Raw genomic sequence first — 13,217 nt, forward strand, 5'->3', positions numbered from 1 at the left:
ACGTAGACGGTTAGGTTACCTGGCTTCTGTCGATGTAGTGAGGTGAGCACATGCCAAGTCAGAGCAATATATAACAGTCATATTAATTCACAACTGTCACAAGTGTCCTCGTAAAATGTAAAGCTTGACTGATCGCACTTTTAACCTTTGAAAAAAATGTCACAAACACACGAGTGACAGCACTTTTAACCTTTATACAATATACATACCAATAAATTGTTTACACCAACACCCCAGGTAAGATCTGCCTCAAAAGTGACACTAAACCAAATACATGCCTACGGTAAATTTTCATAATAATTCTTCCTGTTATTCTGTTGCTGTTAAGCAAGTCGATCCACTGAAGATGTCACATACCTCCCCCCCTCCCCCCCCCCCCCCCCCAACATAAGTGATGTAAATTCAAACACAGGAAATATGCTTCAAAAATAGCTCCTCCTCCCCATCATACTTGTACATGCCTTCGGTCACTTCTCAGCAATGTTGCTTTCTGGCATCACTTGTTGGTACGTTATACCCGTGAGTGAGTGTGAGCGTGCTTGTGTTTGCCATCGTGTCTGTCTGTCCGTTTGTGTTTATATATACGCGCGCGTGCGTGTTTCTCCGCATTATACTGCCACTGTCAGACAGAACAGTCGATACAACCCCCTCCCCCCCCCCCCCTTCTCAAAATCGATTTCTAAAAAAGAAATTGTTAAAAAAAACTCTTGGTAAAAAGGGAGGTGAGGTGGGATGGATGGATGGAAGAAGGGGGGGGGGGAGGGGGCTTGAAGTATGAGGGGTGACACCAAACTACAGTCATCTCGCTCACATCTCCGCTAAAATTTCCGCTAAAACTCCGAAGGTAAAACAAAAGAGAGACGCCGAACACCTGGAATCGCTCACACAGCTTACAGGCAGACATCAGAGCAGAAGTGAGACAACAGGTAAGAACCCCGGGCGATACACAAACCTACTTTAACTTGGCACCCCACGAAGGAGACTTCTCTACAGGTAATTAGCACAAAGCTACAACTTCAGCCCCCGCTGTTTGGGTCGGATGTTCTGTTCTGGTGGGTTTTTCTTCAGTTTACCCTTCGTCTTTTTTTTAAATTTTTTAATACTGTACATGATTGATATTCTTGTGTTTTCTGTCTTTCTGTTTGTTTATTTTTCGGCGCAGCCTCGTTAAAAGTGTACAACCTTTTAGCTTCTTTGAATGTACGTATGTCTTCTTATAGGATCGCCCAGAAGCACCCCACAAAGACAATGTCTCATCTCAGTCATCGGTTAATTAGTAAAAAGCTGTAATTTCAGCCCCTGCTCCTTCAAATAAATGTCTGGTTTTCAGCTCTCAAAAGGGGAAAAGGTTGGGAGGGATTGGGGGAGGTGTTGTTTTAATAATAATTCTACGATCAAAGAGAAACGATGAGGAACTGGTTATGCCGTGCGTAAACTCAGGAAATAATGGGTGTATGAACTTCTGGAACAAGCAGACAAGTCTTGGAAAATATTTTCTCCGTAGGGATTACACTGTAAGAACGGCGCAAGGTCAGTGCGGGATAGGGGCGCTCACTTTTTGTCTGTCTTTCTGTATACCAGCCTGTCTGTCGGTCTCTTTGTCCTTCATAAGAACTCGCATTGCCATTGGAATGCGATATGGAAGGTGCTTTTTTTGTTGTTTTTTTGGTTTTTAGTCTTGTGTACTTTAAAAAACAAACCTGTTGTTCACCCATTGTCGCAAAGTTCTGGATCTGGATTCGTTACGTTGCAGGAACCACTGTTGGTCATCTTCGCAACGGATGTATAAAGTTAATTATAGATATCGTTGGTCATATCTCTACAAGATTCAAATGGACATGTTTCGTTAAAACACACACACACACACACACACACACACACACACACACACACACACACACACACACACACACACACACACACACACACACACACACACACACACACCCGTTCTGTCTGTCTGTCTGTCTTTCTCTCTGAAATACGAGTTCGCAAACAAGTCTCAAATGACTAACGTCCTTGTTCTTTGTGTTTCTTGCCAAAATTAGCACCAGAAATATTATGCTCTATCGAGCCATGCAGCGCGCATACGTCTGTGCACTAATTACACAAAGACACACACACAATTTACGAGAAAACTGATCACTACAAAATACACAAAACTGTCTCCAACGCATTTCTTTCCTGTCTCAATTTCATCAGCTTCTGCCAAGGCTAACATCATATAAATAACACACTCCATAACAGCACAGTGTATACACACACGCATACTTATGCACTAATAACCACATGCATACATACATTTTTATTTGAAAGGAAATGTGAGAAGAAGGAATATATTATATACGACTCTGTTTTGGGGAGAAAAAATATACACGAACAAAGAGAGACAGAGACTCTGTCTCTCTTTGTTGTGTATATTTTTCTCTCCCAAAATCAACACTAAAAGCGGGAACCTCTTGCGCAGAAGGTCCAAAAACAACACATGCGTTCCTGAGAACAACTTTGAAAGTAGGTGCTGACTTACTTTTGCAAGCATTCATTGTATGTGTCTATGTGCACAACGGGTTGGTACACCTGGATTGTATCGGTAGGTACACCTGCCTTTTTAACCGATAGGTACATCTTTCTTAATAACAGGTAGGTGCCAGAACTAAGATATTTATGTCCGGGTTTTGGCTGTAACGCTACAAATAATGAGTTATCCACATGAACGCAAACCCATCAAAACGAAAACAACAAGATTAAACAGTCACATTCTAACGCATATGACAGAGACAAGCAAGCTCACACGCACTTACAAAACCACAACCACAAAAGCTACAGCCATTGTAAAAACACACAAAGTTCCAACTTGCACACCAAGTCAAAAATGAAGAGGTTCAAAAGTGTCTCGGTAGGGAAGAAGGAATCTGGTTTCGTTTTCCCTTACCAAAACATTGGCAGTCAGCTGAGCCTTGGCGAGAGGGCTGAAGCAAAAATCTGGTATTCGACTATGACGCAGGTAAGAAGGCTGCTGTTTTCTAAACTTACAGGGGAAAACGAAGGTACGGGAAAAGAGCGTGAGAGAGCAAGAAGATGTGAAAGAGAAAGCCGAAGAGCATCAAAACACGGCGTCACAACAACAGAATCTGACGCCGCGAAACTCGCCCAAAGTGGCGCAATGGGGGATTGAGCTACCTGTCTTCTGCCACAAATTGCCGTTGCGGTGACGACACGTTGACGCAGGTGTGGTTGCCAGGGTAACAAATTACTCTCTTTTTGAGAAAAAAAAACCTTCGCTGATGGCTTCTAACATTCTTTTCTCTATTTACACTGAACTGGTTCGCATGCCAACAGCTGTGCGTGCGTGCGTACGTGTGTATGTGTGTGTGTGAGGTACGTGTGTTCCCCTACGCGAAATCGCGTACGTAAGGGAAGGCGGCATACACAAATAATTGTGCACGTCATTGTTGGAAACTATGATAATAAACACCATGCACATTCACAACAAGCCTACATTTTAAAATAATCTACAAACAAAGAAAAATTCGAACTTGGAAAATTCCACTGCACTTCCTTTTCTTTCTTGAAGCTGGCAACGGATATCCTGTCCTTCCTCTACCATCCGCATTACATCAAAATTTGCAACTGATGCCACAAACTACAAAGGCAGTTTTTTTGGCCCCGCTCATTTACTTACCAAACAGCGCCACTAATCCACCAAAGTAATTATTTCCTGATCTGTTTAATTTGCTGTTAGAAGCTCTTCATTCAAAAGCACATGGATGCTGCATCAAACACAGGATGTAAACCTACCTACCACCCACGTCAATAATACTAGCACAGATTGTGTTCGATAATTCAAACTAAGTTTTTCTTGTTGTTTTTCTCCTTTTTTTTTCTTGAAAAAATGTGTCGCATTGATCATATTCCGCCATGAAATTTCAGGCATGTTTATGTGAGCACTTATAAGTTTTAAACTTGTTGTGCTCCTTCTTAATGATGTTGTTATATTATCATGTGTCTGTTTACGAATAAAATACTGTTTAAACAAAAATAATACCAGCACATCACAGCCTCAACTTGAAGAGTTTCAGGAACTCTTTCGGCGAGTTTCCTTCACCACATATCTGATGCGAATCAAGAGCTTCTGAAAGCGAATGCAATAGAACTATAAGAGTTTGAAAAAGTTAAACTGCTTCAGCGTGTTTCCTTCCCTGAACCTCTATTGGGTTCTTCATATTTATTGTACACTATTTTATACTATTGTATTAAAAAAATTTAAAAAACGGAGGACCAGTGTCCATTTACATAAACATCTGAAGGCGTTGGGCATAACTATACTGCGCTTGGTTGGTGAGCTGTAGGAATAGTGGGCTAGTTGTTCCAGGGACTGTAGAACAAACTGAGTTCTCTACATTTTGTGGTTGAACTTGTTATAACATCGTTGACTTCCACTCATGATCCGTATATTTTTCTTTTCACAAAACGGCAACATCTCATCACATGATCACCAACACGCGTGCACTCACACACAGACAGACAGACAGACAGACAGACAGATATCCTCCAAAAGCAAATCATGAGCACATGGCTGGGGTTTCTTCGCCTGATTACACACAAACACACACACACACACACACACACGCACGCACGCACGCATACACACACACACATACACTGTGAAAAAAACAAACCACACCAAAATTCATGCCAGTTTAAGGAGATCTGGAATTTCCCTGCACGTCAGCTGACAAAACCAACAAGTCGCGTAAGGCGAAATAACAACATTTACTTTAGTGAAGCTGTCGAACTCACATAATGAAACTGAACGCACTGCTTTTTTGACAACATACTCGTAGTTTCGTCGGTCCACCGCTCGTGACAAAGGCAGTGAAATCGACAAGCCATGCAGAATAGTGCGGTAGTGGTCGCGCTGAGCAGGATAACACGCTTTTCTGTATGTATATTCTTTTTAGCTTACTGAGTTTGTTTTTAATCCAAACATATCATATCTATATGTTTTTGGAATCAGGGGCCGACAAGGAATAAGATGAAATTGTTTTTAAATCGATTTCGGAAAATTAATTATAATCATAATTTTCATATTTTTAATTTTCAGAGCTTGTTTGTAATCCAAATATAACATATGTATATGTTTTTGGAATCAGAAAATGACGAAGAATAAGATGAATTTATTTTTGGATCGTTTAATAAAAAAAAATGTAATTACAAGTTTCCGATTTTTAATGACCAAACTCATTCATTAGTTTTTAAGCCACCAAGCTGAAATGCAATACCAAAGTCCGGCCTTCGTCGAAGATTGCTTTGCCAAAATTTCAATCAATTTGATAGAAAAATGAGGGTGTGACAGTGCCGCCTCAACTTTTACAAAAAGCCGGATATGACGTCATCAAAGGTATTTATCGAAAAAATGAAAAAACATCCGGGGATATCATACCCAGGAACTCTCATGTCAAATTTCATTAAGATCGGTCCAGTAGTTTAGTCTGAATCGCTCTACGCACAGACAGACAGACAGACAGACAGACAGACACCACAACCCTCGATTCCCCCTCTATGTTAAAACATTTAGTCAAAACTTGACTAAATGTAATAAAAAGCCAGAAAAGAAGACAACACCCACAATTTTTGGCAACATATTTTTCAAATGCATTTCTCAACACCCCAACCGCCCCCTCCCCCTCCCATACTCCACCCCCCACTCCAATCCCTCCGTCTCCAGCACAACTCTTCCTATTAATTAACCATAAATACTCAACCGCGAGTTCTGCGAAGAGGTTTCTTGTTTTGCAATGCACTTTACAAATGCAATCCCTCTCCATTCCCTCCCCAACCCTACCCACTTGATCCCCGGCACAACGATCACAACCCTCAACACTGATCCTGGCCATGACTTCGCCTGCAAGGGTTGAAAGGGATGAACAGACAGCGCACAAACCAAACACATAAAAAGAGAGAGGAAAAAAAAAAGGGGGGGGGGGGGGTGTGAGAGAGAGAAGCCGCGAAAAAGTCTTGGAAGTGTACCAAGTGAGTCAGAAAGTTTCCCAAAATGTCAACAAAAATAACAGAAGATCGAGCATACGGTCGTGTCTTCGCACCAGCATCCAATCCGTACGCGAGAACTTGCACCCCATACAGTGCATTTGTACACGGGGAACAAAATGGTAAACGCTTTAAAAGCGGTCGCACAGGCGTATACTGCTAACTGGAATCAAAGGGTAGGGGAAGCTCTTTGCTGGAATGAGAAGTTACGGTATGCCAGTGCCAGAGCTTATTTTAAGAAAAGCTACAGAACGCCGATTGGAAAACAAAACAAGTAAAAAAATGCATCCCTTCACGGTGAAAAAATAGCAAATGCCCCACAACGGACGCACGAGCTGTTGTACCGCTGACAGGACTGGGGACTAGCTTATGGTACGCCATTGCGAGAGCTTATTTTCAAAAGGCTACAGAACGCCGTATGAACAACAAGAGCCCAAGTCAATTTAAAGAGATATAGCACGCCGATGCCGCTTACCTCAATTGTAAAAGTTATGGAATAAGAGTGCTAAGGTCAGTTTTAAAAGAATGCCAGTATTGACAACAAAAGCATAATACCGCCTGCGTGTGTGTGCGAGAGGCAGTGCGTGTGTGCATGCATTCGTGCACGTGCGTGCGTGTGTGTGTATTCACTCAATACTCCCGTGAATACATAATAGACACTTCTCTCTTTGATGTTTTTGGTTCTGATATATGTAAGTTTGCCCAAGAAAAACAAGAGGCGAAGCCTTCAAGTCTCACGTAAGAAATAGACAAACAGTAACACAAACTCAATCACTCCGTCACACATACACACCCACACACACAGTAAGCTTAGGTGACACTGTGCAAGAAAGAGAGACACTCGATCTAGATCTGTCTGTCTGCATGTAGCCTACTTACAGGGACACGACTGCCAAATAGTCTCGGCCCGCTCAAAATAACAATGACCGAGACCACACACACCACGCGAGAGAGAAAGACTACAGGGAGGCATGCCGTCATGATGCATTAATTGACGTCAAACACTTTTGACCGTGACGTAATCTTATGCGAGCTTTATCCATAGTCTTGGATAACCACTCACACATAGACTCGGAAATGTTAAAGTTTCTACCACAGACATACACACACACGCACGCACACACACACGCACAAACGCACAGACAGACAAAGTTACGATCGCATAGGCTACACTTCGTGAGCCAAAAAGTTACGATCGCATAGGCTACACTTCGTGAGCCAAAAATGAAGAAAGAAAGAAGAAGCACCCATAACCAACGCACAAAAGCACCGCACAGAATGTAAGTCGCCTTCCTCTTACAACAACCACCCCTCCCTTTCTCCCCTCCCCCCCCCCCTCCCTTCACCAGCGTCTACTCCCCCACCCCATCCCCCGACCCTTAACCGCCACCCTCACCCCATTCTTCCCAAAGACAGCACAAAATCACTATTTTTAGCAAAGCCAACCCGGCAAAGTTTTGCATCAAAACTAACAAGACAGAAGACAGGCAACAGCTGCGCTCATCAACACAAGAAACATCTTCCAGCGTCAACATCTTCTTTGGAGAGAACTGGGTACATGCAAGTACCAGTTAGAGTGGAACCCCCTGATAGGACCTTGAAAAAATCAGGTCTTAAATACAAAAACAAAATGGAGGTAGATTTACAGACGCTTAGAACAGAAAGACTCAGAAAGCCGCGCCATAAAAACAAAGGGGGGGTCCTTAATTCTGGGGTCTTAAACAGGGGGTTCCGCTGTACTTCAAAAAAAAGCTATGTGCAATAATATCAAACACGTTCATTGATATCAAACGAAACAGGTTGACACACAATAGACCATCAATGAAGTTCAATTATTTCTAACACACACACACACACACACACACACACACACACACACACACACACACACACACACACACACACACACTCACACACACACACACACACACACACAATGAGAGTAGAAGAGGGAGAGGTGGAGGATAGTATGCCCAGCAACTGACTGCATGATGAAGGTAAACTGACATCCCCAAAGATAGAATGTGGCCTCCGTCATTGCAAATATGTCATTAAATAAATGTCGTCATTTTCAAGTAGCATAGCGTCACATTTACCAGAATAAAGAAAACTACGGTGGAAAGGTCCACGTTGAATAAAATCCGATGGAAAACTATGTAACACTCACACACGCAAACACACGCACACACACCCACACGCAAACACACACTAAAACACTTTATGCATTATTTGAACCGCACTGCAAGCCACTTACTAATTGGTGTGAATATCAATCGCAAAACGATTCCTGCAGAGAGAAATATGCGTCCCGGCGATGTAGAAACGGATGGCAAATTGGAACTAATGACCAGACTTTGCCTCGAGACTTGATTCCCATAGAGGATGTTTATCATAGTTCTGACGGGAGGGGTAGTTGACAAGTTGTTTTGCTTGTTTCGTATTTTTGAAAGAGAGGAAGGCCTCCCGTGTGTTGTCAATGAAAATTTATAATAAAGACTGAGAAACAAATATAAAGTACGGTCTTTATTAAAATATCATTGTTGTACTGTTGAATCTTCTGGAAATATGTTTCATTCACTTGGCATATGCAATAATGAAGTATGATCAACAACAACAAAAAGCAGCACAAGTATCTTACAAGGTATACTATGCTCAAGGTAAAGACATTAACGAATAGCACGAAACCATCACATTTGCTGATGTGAGAAATACACACTTTTCTTCTGCACAATGACAGGCTCCGCTGCGCTTTGGTTTCAACAAACTTCAGATTTTCTTCTTCTTTTTTTTCTCTCTCCAAAACTATGAGCACAGATATGAAAACTACACAGCAAATGTTCAGTACAGTCAAAGTACTCATATCTCCAAGCCAATATAAAAGATAAGTCGTCCTCGGAAACGGTGAACTTACTGGTTGCACTTTCTTCTTAAGTAAACTTGATCATTTGGGACAAAATGTTGAAATGTTCGTATTTTTCCCTATTCAAAATTCTTCTTTAATGCACACTAAAGTAAGATGCTCTCAATAAGAAAATAAAAACTTCAACATTTTCTTTCACCGAATGACGACCATACTAATTGACACACCGGTCCACATAGAACTGCATCAAAGTTCATTGTCACATAATTCACAAAGTCACTCAGCGTTAGCAAAAAAATCAACTAAGTGTACTCCAATGGAAAGATCCCACGAAGGCACAATAAAACCTAATGATTCTGCACAACAATTGTCACACAATTCACAAACTTGTTGAGCGCACATACAAAATCCATTGCGTACTCCAACCGGAAAGATCCAATGTCAAATGCCCATGACACAATGGAAACTACTGATTGCGCACAACGGGAGTCTGCTAAAAGTGAAGATTGACCTTTATGAATTATGCAGCCTTTTTCCCTCAGTGTTTCAGAGCGTCTCGCAGACACAGGTGACTAACCTTTGCTTGGCCGCTGTTTTTCGCCAGTGTCAGACATTTTCGCGCCGACATTTACACACCTCTGTATCCAACGGCAACAAATAACAGCAGTTAATATACATGTCCCAAGACAATCATGTGGCGACTGGTTGCGATTTACGTCTTCATATGATAAGGGTGCTGGCTCTGGGAGAATGCAGACGAGAATGAAAGAACACGCATGGGCACGCATCTTGAGACTAGACGCTCCATGTCTTGACTTGAGGTCATGGGAATATACAACGCTTTTGAACGGAGAGTGTGTACGAACATGTGTATGTTCACCTGCACTTTTGTCAGACTTTCCTGAAATTCCAATTCAGTTGACCTCTTTTTCAACCCCTTCTTGTAAGGAGAAAGGTTATGAAAGCCTGGCAGGACGGGGAATTATATATAAACACTAGCAGTTAAGCCCGGCTTCGCCCGGGAGTAAGCGGAGCCCTGTAGCAATTTAAGACGCTCGCTATCCCATTATCATTAGCTTTACCTCCTTTGTTTGGATACAAAAAAAGAGTTATCTCCCTTACCTTCTAGAAATTTCCGGAACTGTCCAGTTAATTTTTCTTTCTTCATTTCTTCCCCTCATAGGAGCAATAGCGAGTCTCTAATATCACTGGCATGATGTGCTTGCTACAGGTGAACAGTAGGCACTGAACTGGTCTTGCACCATATAGGCTGTATTCAATAAATGGGAGGTCTATAATCTGAGAAAGTCGGAAACAATGAATCAAGAAACTAAAACCCAGGTGCACATCTGCGGCACCTAGGGAGTGTACGTTCACACTATCTTGTTCCTGCCTCTTGCCATGTCAGAGGTATGGCGACCACAGACAAAAAAGAGTTATCTCCCTTACCTTCTAGAAATTTCCGGAACTGTCCAGTTAATTTTTATATTTAGTCAAGTTTTGACTAAATATTTTAACATCGAGGGGGAATCGAAACGAGGGTCGTGGTGTATGTGCGTGTGTGTGTGTGTGTGTGTGTGTGTCTGTGTAGAGCGATTCAGACTAAACTACTGGACCGATCTTTATGAAATTTGACATGAGAGTTCCTGGGTATGAAATCCCCGAACGTTTTTTTCATTTTTTTGATAAATGTCTTTGATGACGTCATATCCGGCTTTTCGTGAAAGTTGAGGCGGCACTGTCACGCCCTCATTTTTCAACCAAATTGGTTGAAATTTTGGTCAAGTAATCTTCGACGAAGCCCGGACTTCGGTATTGCATTTCAGCTTGGTGGCTTAAAAATTAATTAATGACTTTGGTCATTAAAAATCTGAAAATTGTAAAACAAAATAAAAATTTTATAAAACGATCCAAATTTACGTTTATCTTATTCTCCATCATTTGCTGATTCCAAAAACATATAAATATGTTATATTCGGATTAAAAACAAGCTCTGAAAATTAAATATATAAAAATTATTATCAAAATTAAATTGTCCAAATCAATTTAAAAACATTTTCATCTTATTCCTTGTCGGTTCCTGATTCCAAAAACATATGGATATGATATGTTTGGATTAAAAACACGCTCAGAAAGTTAAAACAAAGAGAGGTACAGAAAAGCGTGCTATCCTTCTTAGCGCAACTACTACCCCGCTCTTCTTGTCAATTTCACTGCCTTTGCCATGAGCGGTGGACTGACGATGCTACGAGTATACGGTCTTGCTAAAAAATGGCATTGCGTTCAGTTTCATTCTGTGAGTTCGACAGCTACTTGACTAAATATTGTATTTTCGCCTTACGTGACTTGTTCATTCTTCATTTCTTCCCGTCATAGGAGCAATAGCGAGTCTCTAATATCACTGGCATGATGTGCTTGCTACAGGTGAACAGTAGGCACTGAACTGGTCTTGCGCCATATAGGCTGTATTCAATAAATGGGAGGTCCATAATCTGAGAAAGGAAACAACGAATCAAGAAACTAAAACCCAGGTGCACATCTGCGGCACCTAGGGAGTGTACGTGCACACTATCTTGTTTCTGCCTCTTGCCATCTCAGAGGTATGGCGACCACAGACAAAAAAGACCCTTACCTTCTAGAAATTTCCGGAACTGTCCAGTTAATTTTTCATTCTTCATTTCTTCCCCACATAGGAGCAATAGCAAGTCTCTAATATCACTGGCATGATGTGCTTGCTACAGGTGAACAGTTATCTCCCTTACCTTCTAGAAATTTCCGGAACTGTCCAGTTAATTTTTCATTCTTCATTTCTTCCCCTCATAGGAGCAATAGCAAGTCTCTAATATCACTGGCATGATGTGCTTGCTACAGGTGAACAGTAGGCACTGAACTGGTCTTGCACCATATAGGCTGTATTCAATAAATGGGAGGTCCATAATCTGAGAAAGGAAACAATGAATCAAGAAACTAAAACCCAGGTGCACATCTGCGGCACCTAGGGAGTGTACGTGCACACTATCTTGTTCCTGCCTCTTGCCATCTCAGAGGTATGGCGACCACAGACAGACACACAGACAGACACTCTCTTTTATTTATATGTATAGATGTATAGATGTATTACCATGGGAAAGAGTTTTTTTTTTAATCAACTCATTGTCGTGCTGCAAGTCGAGAGCGGCTGCAGTCCAAAATGGATTCGGTGAAATGAACAGATTGAAGAAGAGGACACCGGTGAAGAAGTGATCCTCGCTAAACCCGGGCAACAAACTAACCAACCAGCCCAAACCCATCAAACAAAAACTTCCCACAACAAACAGACAAACAAAACATTCTGACATCTTCACACGTGAACAGAAAAGAAGAACCACTCACCTTTGGAGGCAAGAGCACCAGCGGTGTTGACGAGTGCCTCAGTGGTGGCGGGCAACAGTTCTCCATCCTTGACAAGCTCATTCCATAGTTCACTCAGTCCTTCATGGGTCAAGGCAAGCTGAAAGCAGTGAAAACACTACAGTGACACCTGCAACGTGAGACCCCTTGGGTGTGAAGGACACCTCCTTAGAACGGACATTCCCTAGCTGTTGTCCCTTTGTCTATTATCTTGATCAAAATATACCTGTCATGAGAGGCCACCTGCAAAATAATGTTAGGACACTTAGTTGGTCCCTTGGGTGTTCTTTCATCACAGGTAACACTGTATACACATCCACTTGTCATTTTTCATAAGCTGCTATTTTGTGTATGCTCTCTATGCTTTAAGAGAGCTCTGTCTCTCAGTGATTCTATTCTTGACAAGCGCATCTCATAAGTCACTCACAACCGCTTGCTAACCATGCCGTTCAGGTCAAGGCAAGCCAAGTCAGTGAAAACAGCCAGTACAATGTAGATTTGCATACACTAACTCTTGCTTTTGATAGGAGCTCGTCGCATTTATCACGCGGAGCGTTCCTTGAAACGGATTTGTCTCCATCATCTTAGACATGACAACATGCAGGGGCGGACGAGGGGGGGGGGGGGGCACAGGGGGCACGTGCCCCCCCCCCCCCCCCGACAAAAAAAAAAGAAGAAAAAAAAAAGATTTGTCTATGCTGATTCTATGACCATTTCTAAGTTCAAATGGCACCAGATGGCACCATTTTGCTTCTTTGGGCACATTTTTTTTCCGGGGGGGGCATGCCCCGGACCCCCCTAGCAAATTCGGGCGCTTCGCGCCCATCACATTCACTTTCGATTCAAAGTGCCCCCCCCCCCCCCCTTACAAAGCAACTGATCCGCCCCTGACATGTTGGCTGTGATTCCCATCGTCAAA

The 13,217-nt window shown here is 42.2% G+C and overlaps 1 protein-coding gene across 4 annotated transcripts in view; it reads right to left on the minus strand.

Moving 5' to 3' along the window:
- The window catches only part of LOC138969300 (E3 ubiquitin-protein ligase HERC2-like), a 156,792-nt gene that overhangs the window by 135,485 nt on the left and 8,090 nt on the right, over window positions 1-13,217 (minus strand). For all 4 annotated transcript variants that reach the window (XM_070342057.1, XM_070342056.1, XM_070342054.1 and 1 more), the window contains one exon: window positions 12,281-12,398. In XM_070342057.1, the coding sequence (XP_070198158.1) occupies window positions 12,281-12,398 (118 nt within the window). The remainder of the gene's footprint in view (window positions 1-12,280; window positions 12,399-13,217) is intronic.

The sequence above is a fragment of the Littorina saxatilis genome, linkage group LG6 (assembly GCF_037325665.1).
Source record: "Littorina saxatilis isolate snail1 linkage group LG6, US_GU_Lsax_2.0, whole genome shotgun sequence".
NCBI classification, from domain to species: domain Eukaryota; kingdom Metazoa; phylum Mollusca; class Gastropoda; order Littorinimorpha; family Littorinidae; genus Littorina; species Littorina saxatilis.